Source organism: Canis lupus, unplaced genomic scaffold (genome assembly GCF_011100685.1).
Source record: "Canis lupus familiaris isolate Mischka breed German Shepherd unplaced genomic scaffold, alternate assembly UU_Cfam_GSD_1.0 chrUn_S1776H1973, whole genome shotgun sequence".
Lineage (NCBI taxonomy): Eukaryota > Metazoa > Chordata > Mammalia > Carnivora > Canidae > Canis > Canis lupus.
Window position 1 is genome coordinate 129,864 of NW_023330630.1, and position 21,066 is coordinate 150,929.

Below are 21,066 nucleotides of genomic sequence, written 5' to 3' on the forward strand. Positions count from 1 at the left end.
GCGCTCCCGGGCCGCGCAACCCCCTCCGCGGAGCCGCCGCCCAAGCCCCTCCGAGCTGCTCCTGGAACCGCGCAGGCCCCTCTGCACGGAGCCTCTTCCTCTGCCCGAGCCCCTCCGAGCTGCTCCCGGGGCCGCGCAGCCCCCTCTGCGGAGCCGCCGCCCGAGCCCCTCCAGCTGCTCCAGGTCCCGCCGGGTCCCGCCGTGCGCGCTGCAGCCCTTGGGGAGCTCGGCGCACTCTCCTGGGCGCGCAGTTGCTGTTACTGTCCCCGGGAGCCCGAGGGCATCCTCGCCCTCCTGGGTCCTGCTCCAACTCCCCGCGAGCCCCTTTCCCCCGGGAAGGTCGGTGCAGCTCCTGCTCCCCCGGGACGGGGCTCTCCTGTCCTGGGGACACTCGCCCCGGCCTCAGCCCGGCTCCTCGCGGGGCCCCTCCCCCTTGGAGGCCTTTGTTCCTTTATTTCTTTTTCCCCGTCTTCCTACCTTGATAGATGCGCGAACTCTTCTCACTGTTGCATTCCAGCTGGTCTCTCTTTAAATCTCAGGCCGAATTCATAGATTTTCAGGATAATTTGAAGGTTTTCTAGGTAGTTTGGTGGAGACAGGTGATTTGGAGACCCTACTCTTCCGCCATCTTGCTCCTCCCCAGCCCTAGTCTTTCTGCAAACACCTGAGACTCCAAGTAAGGGCTGCCCCACTGAGTCCAGTCAACCCCAGATTCGTAAGTAAAATAAAAGATTATCCAATCCTTTGGGTGGTTATTATGCCACATTAAATCACTGGAATAGCCCTCCTTCATTTCAGTGCAGCCAGATGTATAGGACCCAGAAGAGAGTTGCCAACTGTGGGAAACTGGAAGTTATCACCTTTTATTTCCTGTAAGTCATGGGGGTAGCAGTGGGGTTGTGGGTGAGGTCAGAGAAAGGAGTGTTGGTGTCTAAGCAGGGGTGGCCCTTAAAGTCTCATGGATCAGGTCAAAAGGAAGAAGGGAGAGGGCCGACTTTACTGGGCACCTGTTAAGTGCAGGGTCTCCTTCATATCAAGGCTTTGTGCCCCCAGCTTACCTCTCAGTAGAGCAACATTGTGGTTGTAGGCGTAGCCAGCTTTGAAGAGCATGCCAGTGTCTCTTTCCTCATGGTGTATATTCTCCACCCCATGAACAGGGCTGGCCTGGTAATCGGGGGGATACTGTGGACATATCAGAGTGTGACTGTGGCTAATTCATAAGGGACAAAGATGCTTCCACCTTGCCCTATTTGGTCACTTGCTCTGGAAAGTCAGCTGCCATGTTGTGAGGATAGTCACAACCACATACCATGCACTGGAGATATCCTGCCATGGTTGGTGCTGACCTGCCAGGCCCATAAGTGAGTTACCCTTGAAGTGGGTTCCAGCTCGGTCCAGCATGCAGATTATGGCTTTAAAGACTCTGGTCAGAACTACTCAACCAAGTCACTTCTGAATTCTTCACCAAAAGATTCTGAGATAAAATCATTGATTTATTCCACTCATTTATTTTTTAAATTAATTTATTTTTTTTGTATATTTTTATTGGAGTTCAATTTGCCAACATATAGTATAACATCCAGTGCTCATCCCATCCAGTGCCCTCCTCAGTGTCTGTCACCCAGTTACCTCATCCCCCCGCCCACCACCCTTCCACCCCTTGTTCATTTTCCAGAGTTAGGAGTCTCTCGTGTTCTGTCATCCTCCCTGATTTTTCCCACTCATTTTCTCTCCTTTCCCCTATAATCCTTTTCATTATTTTTTATATTCCCTATATCAGTGAAACCATATGTTTGTCCTTTTCCTATTGACCTACTTCACTCAGCATAATACTCTCCAGTTCCATCCATGTTGAAGCAAATGGTAGGTTATTCGTCCTTTCTAATGGCTGGGTAATATTCCATTGTGTGTGTGTGTGTGTGTGTGTGTGTGTGTATACAATTTATATTTATTTAATATATATTTATATATATTTATTCTGGATTTATATTTATTCTGCTTTCAACATCATTGAAGTCAGCAAGATCATTGTGAATATATTCTGAGCTGTCATTGCACTCATTATACACACACACCACATGTTTGTTTCAGCGTAATGACTGATACAGAAACAGAGGAATTGGGAACTCTTGGATGCCACAGCAAAGAACTCTGCAGACTGTCCAGGGTTGACTGTCAATTGGGCTTGCTGGGCAGGGACAGAAGTGGTGGTGGTGGTTTGTATGTGTGTGTGTCCAGGTGAGTGTATATGTACAGGTGTGTGTGTGTGTGTGTGTATAGGTTTGTGTATCTGTCTACAGGATTGTGTGCATTTGTATGTACAAGATGTGTGTGTACAGGGGAGTGTGTTGTGTGTATGGGTGTGTTTGTGTGTGTGTATATATATGGGGTTTTTGTATATACACATAAAGGGTTAAGGTTAAAGCAGCTATTCTCTTGGGAGGATGAAGATTCCCGCCACCAGTAGACTCTGCTGGTTGAGGGGCAGACTCTTCTTGGATTCATTAGCCAGTTCTGCCAAAAAGAGCTGGAGGATCTAGTTATTCCACCTGGGGAGCCTCAGTTTCCCTATCTGTGATGCAGAGATGATAATAACACCTATTGGGGGAACTTGTGAGGACTGAAGGTATTAATGCAGATGATGCTCTGATGGGATTCCAGGCATGAGGCAAGCTACTAACACTGCTGTCCGTTGTCCCTGAGATTCACATTTCCTGAGCAGGCTCTTGTGAGTTACAGAAGCAAATGAAGTCACCCAGTTTATTTTTTATTTTTATTTTTAAAATTTTATTTATGTATTCATGAGAGACACAGAGAGAAAGAGAGGCAGAGACACAGGCAGAGGGAGATGCAGGCCCCATGCAGGGAGCCCGACGTGGGACTCGATCCTGGGTCTCCAGGATCATGCCCTGGGCTGAAGGCAGCGCTAAACTGCTGAGCTACCTGGGCTGCCCTGAAGTCACCCAGTTTAGCATGGATCAACATTTGCTGAATGACTCAGTCACTGGATTCCTGAGGATAGTTTCTGGTATTTCAGTTCTTCCCCCACCTCTTACCTCTGTGATATGAAGAAGGATATTTCTGTAAACGCACTTTACTATTTTATTTTATTTTATTTTTTTCGCACTTTACTATTTTAAATCAGGGCTTATATCCTGCCCTGACACCTAACTAACCCCTGCATTGTCCTTTCTTGGCCCACTCCACTGCCCCCATTCTGTGGGCATAATTAGTGCTTTGGCAGGCTTTTCCAAAAGGCCACTTTAGTGTTTTCTCCATTTCTGTGGAGTTATGCCTCTATCTCTAACAGAAAAATGAGAGTGATAGAGTATGCTAGATCTTAATGTCTTTCAGTTTTGGTGAATTGACTCATCTTGAATTAAGAGCCAGAGGGAAGTACTGGCTTGAAGTCATCAACTCTAGGTATCAATGTTGTCAAGGCTGTGGCCACATGGGCCAAAGCTTGACCTTCCCTATTCCAGTGACTTGCAAGGGGATAACATCTTTAAGCCTCATGACCCTTTCTGTTATGCAACCAGAACTGGTACTGATGGTTAATTAGTGGGTCTGTTTACAGAGTATGTGACTTCTGTACTCTCCATTTTACTGATATTTGAAGGTGATTGTGCAAAAAAAGATTATTCCATCTTTTGCCTTTGAAATTACCATGTCAGTTACAGCACTCTTAGGCCCCAAGAATATAGAAATGAGGAAGTTGTGATTCCTACCCAGGAGGATCTCATAAATTAATTCGAGAGACTGAAACATAATTACTGTACAACCAGTGAGCCTCATGCCCCCTGCTCTAGCCCACGAGAGAAGAATGGATCAGTTTTAGTTTGTTGGCCTATTGTAAAAAGTACCACCAACTGGGGAGCTCCAAAAATGGAAATTTATTCTGTCACATTTCTGGAGGCTGAAAGTCCAAGATTATGGGTCAGCAAGTTTGGCTCCTTCCAAAGCCTCTCTCCATGGCTTGCAGATGGCCATCCTCTTCCTGTGTCTTCACATGGTCTGCCCTCTGTGGATGTCTGTGTTCTTATCTCTTCATGTTGGATTAGGGCCCATGCTAGAGATCTCATTTAACTTTGATTTCCTTCTTAAAGGCCACATCTCCAACTGCAGTCACATTTTGAATTGCTGGGAGTTAGACATCAACATACAGATTGGGAGGGGACACAATTCAGCTTACACCAGGATCTATGGGGAGAGTCTGTGAGCCGGTACATGACCACCACAGGAGGACAAAGAGACCTACAGCAGTGATCCTGCACTCTCATCAAAGCTGGGTGGAGGGTGGGGCTGGATCCTGGGTGCCAGTGAGAAGGGCCCAGGTCAGCGGGGGCAACTCCCAGGACTGATAGAACCACGGATATAGTCACAGATCATAAGGACCTTTGTAGAACCAGAGCAGGAAGCAAGTGTCACTGTAAGGCCCAGGGCAGAGAGAGGTTCTGAGGCCCACCTTCCCAGCCAGGAACATCCTGAGCTCATTCTGGGAGGAGCAGGGAAAGGGCAGTGGGGGATAAGATCAGAAAGACTGAACTTGGAAAATCTCATTACCTAAGTGAGACCAAGAAGTTGTTTTATGGGAACAAGAAATCTCCCTCCCCACTGTCACCACAGGAAACATCTCGTGGGGACAATAATGTCAAAGATGAAAAGTTAAAAGGTTACATTTTCTTTCAGTATCTGTTTGTTTTCAGAAGCAGTGTGTCTTTCATTTCTGCAGTTGGAACCATAACACACTTGATTGATTAACAAAGATGAAAGAATCAGAGAGCTGGAAAGACTCTCACTATTTGAGTCCAAGGCCTTAATTTTACAGATTTATTATTTAATCCTCCTAACAACCCTCTGAAAAACCTGAGGCATGGAGAAGTTAATGACATGCTCAAGGTAAGAGAATGGGAATGATGGAGCCGTCTGACCTGTGGCCTCACTCACTAGGTTGAGCTGCTTTCAGACAAGCTCATTAGTTCCAATGCTGGGCTGGAGCCCATAGGCCCCCAAAGGATAGGGATGGCTTTGTGACTAATGTTGACCCCACAACTATCCTCGAGGAGACTACACACTGCTGAACTCATAGTTGGCCTTCAGTAAAACATTGTGACTGTTTGTGAAACATATATTGGAAACAGCACATGGACTTCACCAAGTAGCTCTATCATTTTGTCACTTGGGCATTTCCCAATACCGGCTATCTAAAGATCATCTGAACCTCAAACATGCCTTAGAGGTCACCAGGAAGGTTCTTGCTCCGGCTTTTGTTTAGATCCACAAACATTTTTTACTTAGTGCTCCAGATCAGGTCCAAATGGGCCCTGTTGGTGGGGAAAATTCAGACCCAGGAATAGACAGTTTCAGTATGGTGGAAGGTCAGGCATGATGCTTTGAGAGTACAGAGAAGGAACACTTGTCACCAAAGAGGGTTGAGAGGAGCTGATACCTGGTCTGAGGCTAAAAATTTATTTTTAAAAATCAAATGTATAGATGTACATGCTTTAGAGAGTTGTACAGTACTAACTACAGTGGTTATAAAAAAAACTAGTGGTGCCTCACTCTTTCTGATCTCTTTCTGATGTTCTCCCTCATTTTGGCAGAGACTTCCTGTTGTTTTCAGAAGAATGATGCAGAGAAGTAAGTTTTTCCTAAGTATGTGCATGTCTGAATATATCTCTGCTCTACTCACTTACTTGATGGATGATTTGAGTATAGACTTTTAGGTGGGCTGGAATTTTCTCTGTGAACTTGAAGACATAGAGACTTGTATCTAGTATCACTGTTGAGAAGATCAGTGCCCTTCTGGTTTCTGATTCTTTGCATGGGACCTGTGTCTTGCTCTCCTCACTCTCTCTGCAAACATTTGGAATCTTCTTTTTGTCCTTGGTGTTCTGAAAGTTCATGAGGTGTGCCTTCGTGTTTCTCCTGTCATGCATTATTCTAGGCAGAGCTATCAAAGAGTTTTTTTTTTTTAATTAATACATTTTTTTTTTCAGAGAGAGAAAGAGAGTGAGAAAGAGAATCCCAAGCAAACTCCCTGCTGAGTGCCAGGCTTGACTGAGGGCTCAGTTCCACGACCCTGAGATGGCAACTGAGCCAAAACCGAGAGTCAAAAACTGAATTGACTGAGCCATCCAGGGGCTCACAAGAGGCCTTTCTGCAATGATGCAATGTTCTCTATGTGTCTTATCCAATATGGTTGCCTCCAGCTACATGAGGCTATGGCACACTTGAAATGTGGCCAGTGTGGTTGAGGAACTGCATTTCTGATTTTATATAGTTTTAACAAATTTATATCTAAATGTAATTTGCCCCATGTGTCCTGGAGCTGTATATTGGACAACGTTGTATATTGACCTTTCTTTCTGGAGACTGTTGCTTGAGTCCAGAGATATTTTCTTGTCTCCTACTTTTAATTTTTGTGTTTTTCTTTCTTTTCTTTCTCAGACACAGGCAGAGGGAGAAGCAGGCTCCATGCAGGGAGCCCGACGTGGGACTTGATCCCAGGTCTCCAGGATCACATCCAGGGCTGAGGGCGGCGCTACACACACCATTGAGCCACCAGGGCTGCCTATTGCACCAACTCTTGCCACTCTTCTCCTTCCCTGGTCCCATGGCCCTGGATCTGGTGGTGTTGCTGAAGGCCCTGCAGCTACTAAGAACCCTCCACTGTACTTGCTGTTAAGGATCATGCAGTTGCTGATATTATGGCCCCCCCAATCCTGAACCAACCATGACCTCTTGGATTATTTCAAATTATCCAGTCCAAGAGGGGGGGAGGGAAGGAAAGAACTTGGGGGAAAAGCCTACAGGACTTATAGGACACCATAAATGAAACAATATTCACATTATGGGAACCCTAATAGAAGAAAGAAGTGGGCAGAATGCTGACTTAAAGGAACAATGGCTGAAAACTTCTCAAATCTAGGGAAATATATGGAAATCTTGGGATATGAAGGTTAGAGTTCCCTATCAGATTTAATCCCAAAAATACTTCATCAAGACATTGTAATAAAACTAAAATCAAAAATTAAAGACTAAGAAAAAATCGTGAAAGCAGTATGAGGAAAGGAGCTCATCACCTACGAGGTACACCAGGAGGCTATCTGTGGATTCCTCAACAGAAATCTTGAAAGCCAGAAAGAGTGAGTGATTTATTCAAAGTACTTTAAAAAATATCAATCAAGAATACATTACCTTTAAACAAAAAATTTTAAAAGGAATACCTTACCCAGAAAAACAGAGCTTTCAGAACTGAGATTTTCCAGACAAACAAATGTAGAAAGAACTCATCATAGGGATGCCTGGATGGCTCAGAGTTCAGTGACTGCCTTTCACCCAGGGCATGATCCTGGTGTCCCGGGATTGAGTCCACATCGGGTCCCTGCATGACCTGCTTCTCCCTGTACCTGCGTCTCTGCCGTTCTCTCTCTCTCTCTCTCTCTCTCTCTCTCCCCCATGAATAAATAAATAAATATTTTAAAAATATATAAATAAAAAAAAATTCATCATGACTAAATCTGCCTTACGAGAAATACTAAAGGGAATTCTTCAAGCAAAAAAAAAAAAAAAAGGACACTTGCTAGTAACATGAAATCACATTAAAGTATAAATCTCTACTATATGTAAATATATAGTCAAATTCAGAACACAGTGATATTGTATTAAGATATGCAAATCACTTATGACTAGTGCAAAGTTAAAAGACAAATAATTTTGAAAACTCTAGCTAAAATAATTTGTGCACAATATAAAAATATGTAAATTATGACAACAAAAATATAAAACTGGTGGTGAAGGAGTAAAAGCATTGAGATTTGAATGTAATCAAAGCTAAGTTCTTATTAGCTTAAATAGATGGTTATATGTAAGATGTTTTATGTAAGCCTCCTGGTAACTGCAAAGCAAAAAATCTAGAGTAGATATGGAAAGGATAAAGAGAAAACAATCAAAGCATGTCATTATTTTTAAAAAACCATGAAATTACAAGAGAAGATAGAAGGGACAATTGATCTATGAAACACCTGGATTAATGAAATGACAATAGTAAATACTTACCTACCAATAACTACTTTAAATGTAAGTGGACAGATGAGTGGATAAAGAAAATGAAATATTACTCAGGCTTAAAAAGGAAGGAAATCTTGCCATTTCCAAACATGGATGAACCTGAATAACATGGACAACAGGGTAGGAGCACTAAACCAGACACAGAAGGACAGGTATCCGTCTCACTTATAAGTGGAATCTAGAAAAATAAAGTCAAGCTCAGTACCAGAAGGGTAGAATGTATTATCACAGACTGGGAGGAGGGCAAAGGACAGATAGAAATCAAGGCAGTACAAACTTTTAGTTATAAGATGAATAAGTTCTGGAAACTGAATATATTTACATGGTGATATTAATCACTAATAATGTGCTGTATACTTGAATTTGCTTTAAAAAAGCAGATCTTAGGGCACCAGGGTGGCTCAGTGGTTGAGCGTCTGCCTTTGGCTCAGGTATGATCCCAGGGTCCTGGGATTGAGTCCACATCAGGTTTCCCATGGGGAGCCTGCTTCTCTCTCTGACTATGCCTCTGCCTCTCTCTGTGTCTCTCATGAATAAATGGAATAAAATGATTTTAAAAAATAAATAAAAAGTAGATCTTACATTTCTTACACACACAAGACACACATATACAAAGTAAAATCTGAGTGGTGATTGATCTATTAATTCATTTGTCATAATCACTTTACAATGTATACATAATAAAAACATCATGCTTAAATATATACAGTTTCCATTATAAAAAATATATATTAAAATGTTTAAATGGTTTCAGAACAAAAAAAAGTCCACTCCACCACTCCTATTTTTAACATCATACTAGAATCCTAGCTAATGCAATAAGACAAAACAAATAAATAAAAGGCATACAGATTAGAAAGATAAAAATTGGAGTGTTCCTAGTTCAGGTGACCTAATTGTCATGTAGAAAATCTTGAGGAATACGAAAAAGAACTTGAGATGTGTATTTAACAAAATATATATGGTTTTCCTGTGCTGAGAACTAAATGTTGGTGAAAAGAATCAAAGAATACCTAAATAAACACATATTGTGTTTGTGCATTGAAAGACATGACATAGTAAAGACATAGATTTTGCACAAATGATTGGTAGGTCTAAAATCATGTCTTAACAAAATCCTGGCAAATATTATATAAACACAGATAGGCTAATTCTAATTTGGAAAGGCAAAGGAGCTAGAATACCTAAACAATTCCAACAAAAATAAAATGGGAGGAATCACTGTTCATGAAACGTTGAGACTTACTATATAGCTATGGTAATCAAGAGACGGTGGCACCAGTAGAAGGATAGATACAGAGATCAATGAACAGAAGAGATGAAAAATAGGTACACACACACATAGGCCCAACTCAGTTTTGATACTGGTAGAAAAACATTCAATGGAGGAAGTACAAAAAGCCTTTTCACAAATGGTGCTGGAGCACTTAGACATCCATAGGCCAAAAACCAAAGATCTTGACCTAAACTGCACATCTCTCATTAACACTAAAAATTGACACAAAATGTTAAATGTGAAACATAAGAAGATAGGAGTTACACTATAAATATAAAACGTAAACTATATACTTAAATGTAACACATTTGCCTTGGAGAAAATCCTTGAGACTTATGGGCTAGGTGAAGATTTTTCAAACTTGATGCTTAAGTCACAATCCATAAAAGGAAAGAAAGGATAAAGTAGCCTTATCAAAATAATTTAAGAAGTGTTTGCCTCTGCTGAAGACTCTGAGTCAATGAAAAGACAAGTTACACACCATGCCTATTAAAGAATAGGAAGAAGGAGAGTTCCAGGGGTGGAACAGCTCTGTAACATCCTTGGAGTGGTGGATTCAAAAAGTCTACATGTAAGATAAATGTTCAGAGAGCAGCACACACACACCACACACACACACACACACACACAACACATACACAAATGAGTACATATAAAACTGTTGACAACTGAGTAAGCTCTGTGGCTGGAACCAATGTCAATTTTGACTTGGACTTGTACTATAGTTATGCAGGATCTTACCTTAGAGGAACAGCTTGAAGGTTACATGGGACATCCTGTGACAACTTCTTGTGAATCTATTCTTATGTCAAAATAAAAGTTTTATGAATAACTATGTAAATTTAAAATAAACCCATGCCTACCCGCCGGTTTGTGAAGACAGAATAACATTCTTCACTAGTACTGTTTGATCATGTCCGGATCTGTGATAGCCAGCACAGGCTGTCGCCCATCATAAAACCTGTGTTGGGAAAACAGATGTGATTATACGTAACATGTTAGTTTTGCAGCTGCAGCCATGCCTAGCAGTCCAGACTTTTATCCTCGTGGTACCTAAATCCATCTCTGAGATTAGGGTTAGAAATAACATTAGAACATTTATTGAGTAATACATCGTACGTGGATAGTTCCTGGACCATTCTCCACGTTTTTTCTATGTTTAAAATATCTCAAATATTTTAGAATTATGTCAAGCATTTCAATAATTTATCAAATATTATTAAAGAGGAAGTTAGGTTGGTAAATAACTGAAGGCAAGTAAATCATCTAGGAACAGAAAAAAAAAAAAAAAAGGAGAATCCACCTACCCAGTCACTAAAATTGTAATGTTGAAGATAGATCAAACACATGAAAGGCATGTGATAGAATATTAGATGAAGATTGTGCACACACTAATCACACATATGGAAGATGTGTCTACAAATGAAAAGACTTAGAATGCTCAAAAAGCGATGGCAATATTATAAATTATATCCTTGCCCTATTTTCTAAAATATGCTTCCTAGTTACATTTGAAAGGAAATATGTATTTTAAATCTTAAGAGAGGTCCTTGAGAGCATTAAATCAGAAAAATTTGATACAAAAATAGAATTTAAAAACACAGAAAAACACATATAACTCATTTTAGATATATGTCTTTTTTATTGCTTATATTTTTCATATAGTGTGGTTCCAAGTGGAAGTTCCTTGGGCTTCATGTAGGTGACAACCCATAGCATTAGGGCAAGCCAACTTTTGGATATGTCTCACACAAAGCTGACTGTATGTGATCTGTCCAAATCCTGTCTGACTTCCTGTCTGTCAGTATGATCTACCTGTTAATAGGAATCTGTCACCAGCATCAGGTTATTATAAGCTTAGTTACACCATAAATAAAATTTCTTTTGTTTCCACTATAATCATTTGCATTTATTGAAACATAGTGAAAGATTTTCCACAAGTCTCCTGTTATTTCTTTGACATCACAGAGGAATCTCAAATGGTTTTGTGATCACATCTAAAATGGATGAGATCGCTACACTAAATGCTACTATCTCAAATGGCATTCTAAAATTCAGAAGGTTCAGGGGTGAAGACAACATTTAGTGTTGATGCAGTGATAGAAATTACTGAGGGGGCACTTATGTCAGCTCTTCCAGCAGCCTGATCATAAGTCTTGGATGATTCCCCTTGTCTCATCATGTTCGTTCAAAACATGTGGATGACAAGGAACAGTGGTTTGTGGTTACTCTTTATATCATCCCTAATATTGTTTCCACTACCAGTTAAATTCAGATTCTTGGACCCAGCCCACATCCTTCAGATTTGGCATTCCTGGGATGGAGAACGAATCTGCATTTCTTTATACATTTTTTAATCTTATTTTTACATTGTTTAATCTTATTTTTACATTTTCTAATCTTTAATTTAAATTCAATTTGCCAACATATAGTATAACACCCAGTACTCATCCCAACAAGTGCTCTCCTCATTGCCTATCACCATCCCCCCTCCACCTCCTCTTCCTCAACCCTTTACTTGTTTCCCAGAGTTAGGAGTCTCTCATGGTTTGTCTCCCTCTTCTAATTTTTCCCACTCAGTTTCCCTCCTTTCCCTTATAATCCTTTCACTATTTCTTATATTCCATGTATGAGAAAACTATATGATGATTGTCCTTCTCCGATTGGCTTATTTCACTCAGCACAATACCCTCCAGTTCCATCCACTGGAAGCATCCATTGAAGCAAATGGTGGGGTATTTGTCTCTGAACATTGGGACACCTGCACCCTGATGTTCATAGCAGCAATGTCAAAAATAGCCAAACTGTGGAAAGAGTCACGATGTACTTTGACAGATGTATGGATAAAGAAGATGTGGTACATATATGCAATGGAATATGACTCAACAATCCTTTTTTACTCGTGTAAAAAAAACAAGAGCATTTTTAACAAGCTCTCCTAGGAGGTCTTATCCACAGCCAAGATGAGAACCAAGTACTAAGGACAGAACTGGGCTACAGATGTAAGACCTGGATCCATCCAGAGCTGATAGTACTGAATATAGGAAGGGGGCAGTGGAGCTGAACCAGGGTGATTCAGAGATCTATCTTCTTTCAGCTCCATCATGTTGCTATGGGCCATGCCACTCAGAGACATTCGATTTCTAAGGATGTGATCAGAGAAGATAAAGAGGTGCAGAGTGATACAACACTGGCTGTGATCATCACATCACCACACTATACTCCCTAGGTCTGGTTCATACTTAGACCCGCACACCTGTAACACATGGGATTTCAGGAAGGGAGACTCAGAAGCTTTACCACAGCAGGCTTCATTCCTAGTGACTCTCAACAAACTATCTACACCACAGGGGCCTCATCACAACAAGCCTATCCAATAGAAAGTTCCAGAATACTCACCCCCACATTCTTCCATACTTACTAAAACATTTCATGTCAAAAACATAAAAACCCTGCAAGAAGAAACAAAACATATTACTCACCTAAATGTTTAAGCCCTATGTGTAACAGGGACCAATATGACTTAGATTGCATGAAATAAGGCTTACTACCTCCCACTGGCAGAGGGAAGCTCTGATTTATAGGCATCTTACAGGAAAGGAAAGAAAACAGAAGAGATCCTGGAAGAGAGAATTTCAAGTCCCTCTTGAATTCTCTATGAGTATTGTAGATACTGGACATCTTACCCTGTCTCTGAGGACTGTGTAACCCCTGTCTGGTCTGATGTGTTTGGCTTGTGTGTGTCTTTCTTCTAAATCTCAGAAACCTCTGAAATACTACCTCGGAGCCACATGGGAAAATGGGAGCTGAGGAAAGTGAGCATGGCCTCCACACGCTGAACACCCAGTTACCACTCTGTTCATTGATCAATATGAGCCCTATGAGATGTCAGTGGATTTAGGGTATTAAGACACCAGCGGCCTCTTTTAATCTAGCAGTTGTACAAATTCTAACACTATTGTTGACTGAACAAATGAGAGATGAATGAATGAATGACAAGGTGGAATCCCGTTCCGGTCCACCATCTCAACATGGAAAAAGGGGATAATGCCACCACTCAACAAAGGGCAAAACAAACTAAAACACTTGATATGACTTCTCACTTCTATCACTTAAAACAAAACAAGACACTTCCTGTCCCTAAGTTTCAACTGTGATTTTGATGTTTAAACCATGAAAACAGGGTCCCATAAATGTGGCTTTTGGGATATAGGTACTAAGGAATTGATCTAGGGCAAGTGGAAAAGAAAATTATTGCTTTTTTGGAAAGAAAAAGCCCAGGAAGTTCTGAGACAGTAATTGGGCAACGGAGGGGTCTCAGCAGGGAGAACTGAGATCTGGGAAACCAGCCTCACATCTGTGGGAAAAGAACTCCACACCAGAAAGCAGCCTGCAGATGAGACTCTGCCTGCTGGCCTTCTGGACGTGAGCTCCTAACCTTCTATGCAGGGCCTGAACCTTGGACGAGGCACCAAAGCTGGATTAGCCACAACAGCTCTATGAACATCAGTCTGTGTGTCTTCTAGTACACTCCATTCAGTAGATTAACTTCTTAATAAATTTGTCAAAGCATTCTTTTCTAGTGATTTTGTATAAGTGGTTCTACCTTTGTATGAAAAACAACATATATACACACAACTCATTCAAAGGTTAAATTCTTTGGGGTCAAGGTCAAGACAAGTACCATCTGCCCTTACCAAATCTCCCTCCCTCCTCAACTCACCCAGAAGTTACCTACAATGAAGGTAGAGAAGTAAAGCAGAGATCTCTGGTTCAACCTCTCAAATCCCAAGAGATGTCACCATTAGCAAAAGGAGAGTTAGGGCTTGGAAATAACTGCAGAGGCTTGGCAATGCTTGTGAAAATTCAACGATGTGCAAATTCCCCAAAGGTGAATCTTGGGCTTCCCAATAATCCGAAGTTCCAGAGCTCTCCAGGAAAACAAAAGGCTACCCAGAGCTTGTACGGTGAACATAAAGGTCTCACTCTGGCCTACAGCTTAGTGGACCACTAGCATGGACCCCCTTGATGCTTTTCTTCTCATACAGTATGATTATGCTCTCCTAGGAATCTGCACCTGCCAGAAACAAAAAGCCTCTTCACAATGCTAACAAGCTCGAATGTCAAGTTCCGTGTTGAATTAGCCAGAGAACTGGGCTGCCCACTGTGGCAAAACCTGAGGCTCAGAACAACAAACAATAATGCCCTGGGGTAGAACTAGCCATGTACTGTGTGCAGCCACTGACAACCATTTATGGGAAGTCTGAAACCTAAGCACTTCCTCATGAGGAGGAGCATTTTTATTATGAAACTAAGCTGTGATTTGCAACCACAAGAAGAAAAAGAGGGAGATCAAACACTTACATTACGGTAGCCCAGAGCAGTTCCCACAAAAGGCAGAGGTGTTGGCCCAGGAATTCCCAGCTTCCTAAAAATCCCATGTGTGTAGGTCCCATACCTACAAAGTGAAAAGAAAGCCAGGTCACAGGGATGGTGGAATAGATGCTGGAGCTAGCCAGTCATTGACAGAGAACTGGGACAGGCAAGGGAGGGAGGTAACACGCAGGCAAGAAATAATGATAGCAATTTCAATGACAGTAACACACTTATTCATCATCTCCTTTGCCACCTTCACTATAAGACTCACGGAACAGGATAATTAGCTAAGAGCAGCTGAAAGCTTCATAGTCACAATCCTAAAGTGAAGATTTGATAAGTGTTTCAACAGTTGAGTGTGGAAAAGGTTCCTAAAAGGTTTATGCCAACTTCTTCCAGGAATTTCACTCATGCTTATTTAATAAATGATTCTTCCATAACTTTCTCTAGAGTGGAAGAGAAAAAAATTCTTTCTGCTCCAAAGATGATATTTTGCTTAATTATATTCACTCAGTGATAGAATGTTCATAAGAGCCTACTGTGAAAATGTTGATACAGCTTGCTCAAAGACTTCTGTGATTTTCCTTCCTTGTAGGACCTATCACTGTGTGAGATCTGGTCCTTCTTAATTATCTCTTCACTGAGACACTTTGAGCAATGACACTCTTGTCATTTCTATACAATGAAAACTGTGTCCAAGGCTCCACTGACCTCATAGAAAAGTGAGATACTTTTAGCTCTACCCAAGTCTCTGTTGTCAGGCACTCTGGTTCTCTTGAGCTACAGAGAAGGGGGACTGACAAATATGTGCCCTAAATGATTCCATATAAAAGAATCGGTAAGGAAACAATCCACTTCCAAACCATTCTTCCCATCGTGGCATCAGGTCCTTCAATCTGTGATACTCACCTGCTCAGCACACTCCCAGGTACACTCATTTTCTTTTCAAGATGGTTACTCACATAGCAGTTAGTTTACTGATCTGTGTGTCAACTATCTCAGAAACCCATTATGGATGGTGCTTCCTATGGCAGGTTTGCCTACAATCATCTTTCATGTGATTAGGTGTTGCTGAGAAATGACAGCATTGAAGAGGAAGAGAGGCTGAGGTTGGTTCATAGGCAAATTTGAGGTTTGACCCATAAGGCAAATTAAGAAAGTATGGTGGGAAAGGATGATGAGTAGAAATGGTTCAACAAGCCTATATGTGATTTCAGCTACAAGAGGGTTTTCCAAAGTCCTGATACCTCCAGTGGACAGCAGAATACATGCTATACAACAAAAATTAGTAATGACAAATGTTATTTTTTTAAAGATTTTATTTATTCATTTTTTATAATAAATTTATTTTTTATTGGTGTTCAATTTGCCAACATATAGAATAACACCCAGTACTCATCCCGTCAAGTGCCCCCCTCAGTGCCCGTCACCCATTCACCCCCACCCCCCCGCCCTCCTCCCCTTCCACCACCCCTAGTTCATTTCCCAGAGTTAGGAGTCTTTATGTTCTGTCTCCCATTCTGATATTTCCCACACATTTCTTCTCCCTTCCTTTCTATTCCCTTTCACATATTTTTTAATAATAAATTTATTTTTATTGGTGTTTCAATTACCAACATACAGAATAACACCCATGGTCATCCGGTCAAGTGCCCCCCTCAGTGCCCGTCACCCATTCACCCCCACCCCCCACCCTCCTCCCCTTCCACCACCCCTAGTTCCTTTCCCAGAGTTAGGAGTCCTTTATGTTCTGTCTCCCTTTCTGATATTTCCCACACATTTCTTCTCCCTTCCCTTATATTCCCTTTCACTATTATTTATATTCCCCAAATGAATGAGAACATACACTGTTTGTCCTTCTCCGATTGACTTACTTCACTCAGCATAATACCCTCCAGTTCCATCCTCGTTGAAACAAGTGGTGGGTATTTGTCATTTCTAATGGCTGAGGAATATTCCATTGTATACATAAACCACATCTTCTTTACCCATTCATCTTTCGATGGACACCGAGGCCCCTTCCACAGTTTGGCTATTGTGGACATTGCTGCTAGAAACATCAGGGTGCAGGTGTCCCGGCGTTTCATTGCATCTGAATCTTTGGGATAAATCCCCAACAGTGCAATTGCTGGGTCATAGGGCAGGTCTATTTTTAACTCTTTGAGGAACCTTCACACACAGTTTTCCAGAGTGGCTGCACCAGTTCACATTCCCACCAACAGTGTAAGAGGGTTCCCTTTTCTCCGCATCCTCTCCACATTTGTGGTTTCCTGCCTTGTTAATGTTCCCCATTCTCACTGGTGTGAGGTGGTATCTCATTGTGGTTTTGATTTGTATTTCCCTGATGGCCAGTGATGCGGAGCATTTTCTCATGTGCGTGTTGGCCATGTCTATGTCATTCTCTGTGAGATTTCTCTTCATGTCTTTTGCCCATTTCATGATTGGATTGTTTGTTTCTTTGGTGTTGAGTTTAAGGAGTTCTTTATAGATCTTGGAAACTAGCCCTTCATCTGATAGACGTCTTTTGCAAATATCTTCTCCCATTCTGTAGGTTGTCTTTTAGTTTTGTTGACTGTATCCTTTGCTGTGCAAAAGCTTCTTATCTTGATGAAGTCCCAATAGTTCATTTTTGCTTTTGTTTCTTTTGCCTTCGTGGAATGTATCTTGCAAGAAGTTACTGTGCTGAGTTCAAAAAGGGTGTTGCCTGTGTTCTCCTCTAGGATTTTGATGGAATCTTGTCTCACATTTAGATCTTTCATCATTTTGAGTTTATCTTGTGTATGGTGAAAGAGAGTGGTCTAGTTTCATTCCCTTTCACTATTAATAAAATGTTATTTTTTTTTTATTTTTTTATTGGTGTTCAATTTACTAACATACAGAATAACACCCAGTGCCCGTCACCCATTCACTCCCACCCCCCCCGCCCTCCTCCCCTTCTAACCACCCCTAGTTCGTTTCCCAGAGTTAGCAGTCTTTACGTTCTGTCCTCCCTTTCTGATATTTCCCACACATTTCTTCCCCCTTCCCTTCTTTTCCCTTTCACTATTATTTATATTCCCCAAATGAATGAGAACATATAATGTTTGTCCTTCTCCGACTGACTTACTTCACTCAGCATAATACCCTCCTCGGTGTCCAACGAAAGATGAATGGATAAAGAAGATGTGGTTTATGTATACAATGGAATATTACTCAGCTATTAGAAATGATAAAATGTTATTTTAATTGGAATGAAGACCTTCTCTCTTTTCTGGAGGTTAGCCTTTAAGGCAGTAGAAATTCCAGATATTCTGTACAAATCCAGCAACTCTTATATAATCAAATAAAACTCCAAAACTGCATTAAGGGATCAGCAGAGGCACCTCAGCTGGGCCCAGCTGGGTGTTTGGATCCTTCCTCCAGAACAGTTGGACACAGGAGCACCAACTGCCAGGAGACGGGGTAGCCTCAGTCTCACCTCCATTCCTTCCTTGCCATCACCACCACAACAAATCGGTTCCTGTTTTGTTTCCTACATGAGCTCCCAATTGAGGCAAAACTAGTGCGTGATGTGTCCCAAGGAAAGATCTTGTCTAGTGTCTAGACCCACATGGCACCATATGTCATGGAGGATAGGCCAGGAAAATTTTTCTGATTCTTTCCAGCTTCCCTCTTCTCGGTAGATTAATATTGCTTTTGGTACAAATGAAGGGTTAAAATAAAGCCACTCATTTTTATTGCCTTTACGTTGCATTGCATGCAGAGGGCACTGTCTACAGCTACTGAATCTTGGCTACACCAGTGTCTTCTAAGTCTACAGTGTTGTTTACCTGGTGATGACAGTATCCAGTGACAGCCCCACTGCCAGACAGACCACACACACTGTGACTTATGACTTACATGGTAACCCTGACAACTGGCTGCAAGCAGATGAGATGCTAACCCTGTGGTCCATTGATGACCACATCAACGATCCTGTGGGACCAGGATCAAAAAGAATCTCTGGGAGATCTGCTCTGAGGAAAGAATATTCTCCCGCTCCATCCCCAGTCCTACCTGGATGCCTCTCACATCAGTACTGGCTCAGTCTCGCTACCCCCCCTGTGCTGAGAGGTTAAAATAACCTCCCGGTCACATGTATTTAAAAATATATATGACCTATATCGCAGAACTACGTGTGTGTACACTAATTTCATATCCTCAACATCACTCTAGAAGATGTAGGTTATTTACAACTCCTTTGTAGTAAAGGCTGAACCAATAGCCCTCTTGTATCTTTCAGAAAGAACATGCTGGAAAGCGTCTTATGTCAGAAAAAATCTATAATTAAATAGAATGAGATTAAACCACATGAACTGGGCAGCACGGGTGGCTTAGCGGTTTAGCACCGCCTTCGGCCCAGAGCCTGATCCTGGAGACCCAGGATCAAGTCCCACATCGGGCCCCCTGCATGGAGCCTGCTTCTCCCCCTGCCTGTGTCTCAGCCTCTGTGTGTGTGTGTGTGTGTGTCTCTCTCTCTGCCTCTCATGAATAAATAGATAGAATCTTTAAAAAAAATAAACCACATGAATTAATCTTAAACGTCATCACACAAAAAATGTGTTGCCATAGCACCAGGGAATCCTAACCTTTCTCTCAGGAAATGAAAATGAGGTTTTCATGTTCTATGTTCTTGTCCTCATGATTCCTATTGTTAAAGAAAGTGAAATTGAAACAGAGGTGAAACGTGACATGGACGGTCCGTCCCTACCCACACTGTGAAACTCAGTCTTTCCCAAACTGCTCCATGATGCTGGTAATCCACCACTGAAAGGAATTCATATGCTAGATGTTGGATTCCTCCTCCAGTATTGTAATATAAAGACAAAAACATATTTAAAATCCAAATTGGCTTTCAGGGCTCTTTCTTGTGGCTACTGGCAGATTTCATATTGGGGGGTAAAGAAATCTCTATACTGATGTTAACCCTCCCAGAGGGGGGTTAACCCTCCCAGAGACTAGAAGGAAAAGTTGAAATGAATAACATTTTAAGAATCTGCCAGTCTCCTCAGCTGTAAAGATGCTCATTTAGGGGTAAGGAGTACTGTATATTATGGGGGGTAGGGGTGGGGAATGGTAAGTAGAAGCGCAGAAAAGAGGGAAGAGACCTTTGGGAAGAAGAAGATGAGACATCCTCAGCCCTCCTCCCCCAAAGACTGGTTGCACCAGGTGCCTTGTGTATATGATGCCTGGTGGTGGAGTGAGGGGAGCAGGAGCCACATGAGTGACACAAGCCCAATTCTTCTATAATGTCTCTTATAACAGACAGAAAGGAGAAGGTGAAGATAGTAAGACAAAGACCTAAGTCACTCCCTCTACCTCCAGAATCGTCACAGCTTGGAAAAGGGATGAGGACCCCAGAGCACAGGGACCTGTTGATTTTACCGTGCCTCAGCCAAATTCTACTTAATTAAACCAGGTCCAATATATAGGCAATCAGAAGATCATCCCTAGGAGGAAATATCACTCTACCTTCTAGTTACAGAAGTTGGAGTCCAGTGTGGGGAGCACTTTTTCAGCAGATTGGTAAGGCCAATAACAACCTCTTACGTGTTCCTAGTATGTATGAAGCATTCAACACAAGCTACATCCCCTTTGTTAACACTTTTGATCTTCAAAACAGAAAAGGAAAACAGGGTAGAGGCTAGTTAGCAACCCAAATCAAGGATACAGAGGCAATGAGCCTGGAAAGTTACTCACAGATAGAGGAGCACCAGGCTGATAGCCAGAAGAAGCCAGGTTTCTGTGGAAAAGCTTGGGATCAAGTCCATGACCACTCGTCCTCTGTGAATTCTCTGTACTTTCACTCAGCGGTGTGTGCTAGTCTTTGCTGGCCTTTTGTGCAGAGCTTCATTCCCACTTGTGGGGATTCAGTGAGACTGGAATATATATACAGAAAGGGGGGCAGGGCTGGAGCTACAGCCACCAGAAGGGTGACATGTGCTCCACCAGCATGCAACCCCCCAGCCATGAGCATTGGCAAAGTAAGGTAAACAATTCCATTTTGATCTCCCATGAGTTCATACTCTGTGGAAATCAATAAACAACTCAGTGTCATCAGTAATCTCAAAGGTTACAGAAACTCATTAAAATCACTGTCCTTAACCCTCTAACCTGTCCTTGTCACCATGGTTCCCTGCACCCCTAAATATTTGAAATCCTTCAAACAAGCTAGGTCTACACATCTTACCCATGTACTTTCCTCTGCCTACAAATGCTCCTGTGCCCCCTACAAGGATCCTACTCATCCTCCCACCCGGTTCCAATGGAATCCCCTCTGTTAGAGTCCTTCGTCACCAACTTACTTGAACAGACATAAGCAC

The 21,066-nt window shown here is 42.0% G+C and overlaps 1 protein-coding gene across 1 annotated transcript in view; it reads right to left on the bottom strand.

Annotated features, from left to right (window-relative positions):
- Positions 1–20,623, bottom strand: part of LOC119868939 (cytochrome P450 3A12-like) — a 95,994-nt gene extending 75,371 nt beyond the window's left edge. The window contains 5 exon segments of the mRNA XM_038589240.1: positions 10,213–10,252; positions 10,254–10,310; positions 12,749–12,801; positions 14,714–14,807; positions 20,444–20,623. Of these exon segments, the coding sequence (XP_038445168.1) occupies positions 10,213–10,252; positions 10,254–10,310; positions 12,749–12,801; positions 14,714–14,807; positions 20,444–20,514 (315 nt within the window). The 5' untranslated portion in view covers positions 20,515–20,623.
- Positions 20,624–21,066: the final 443 nt, after the last annotated feature.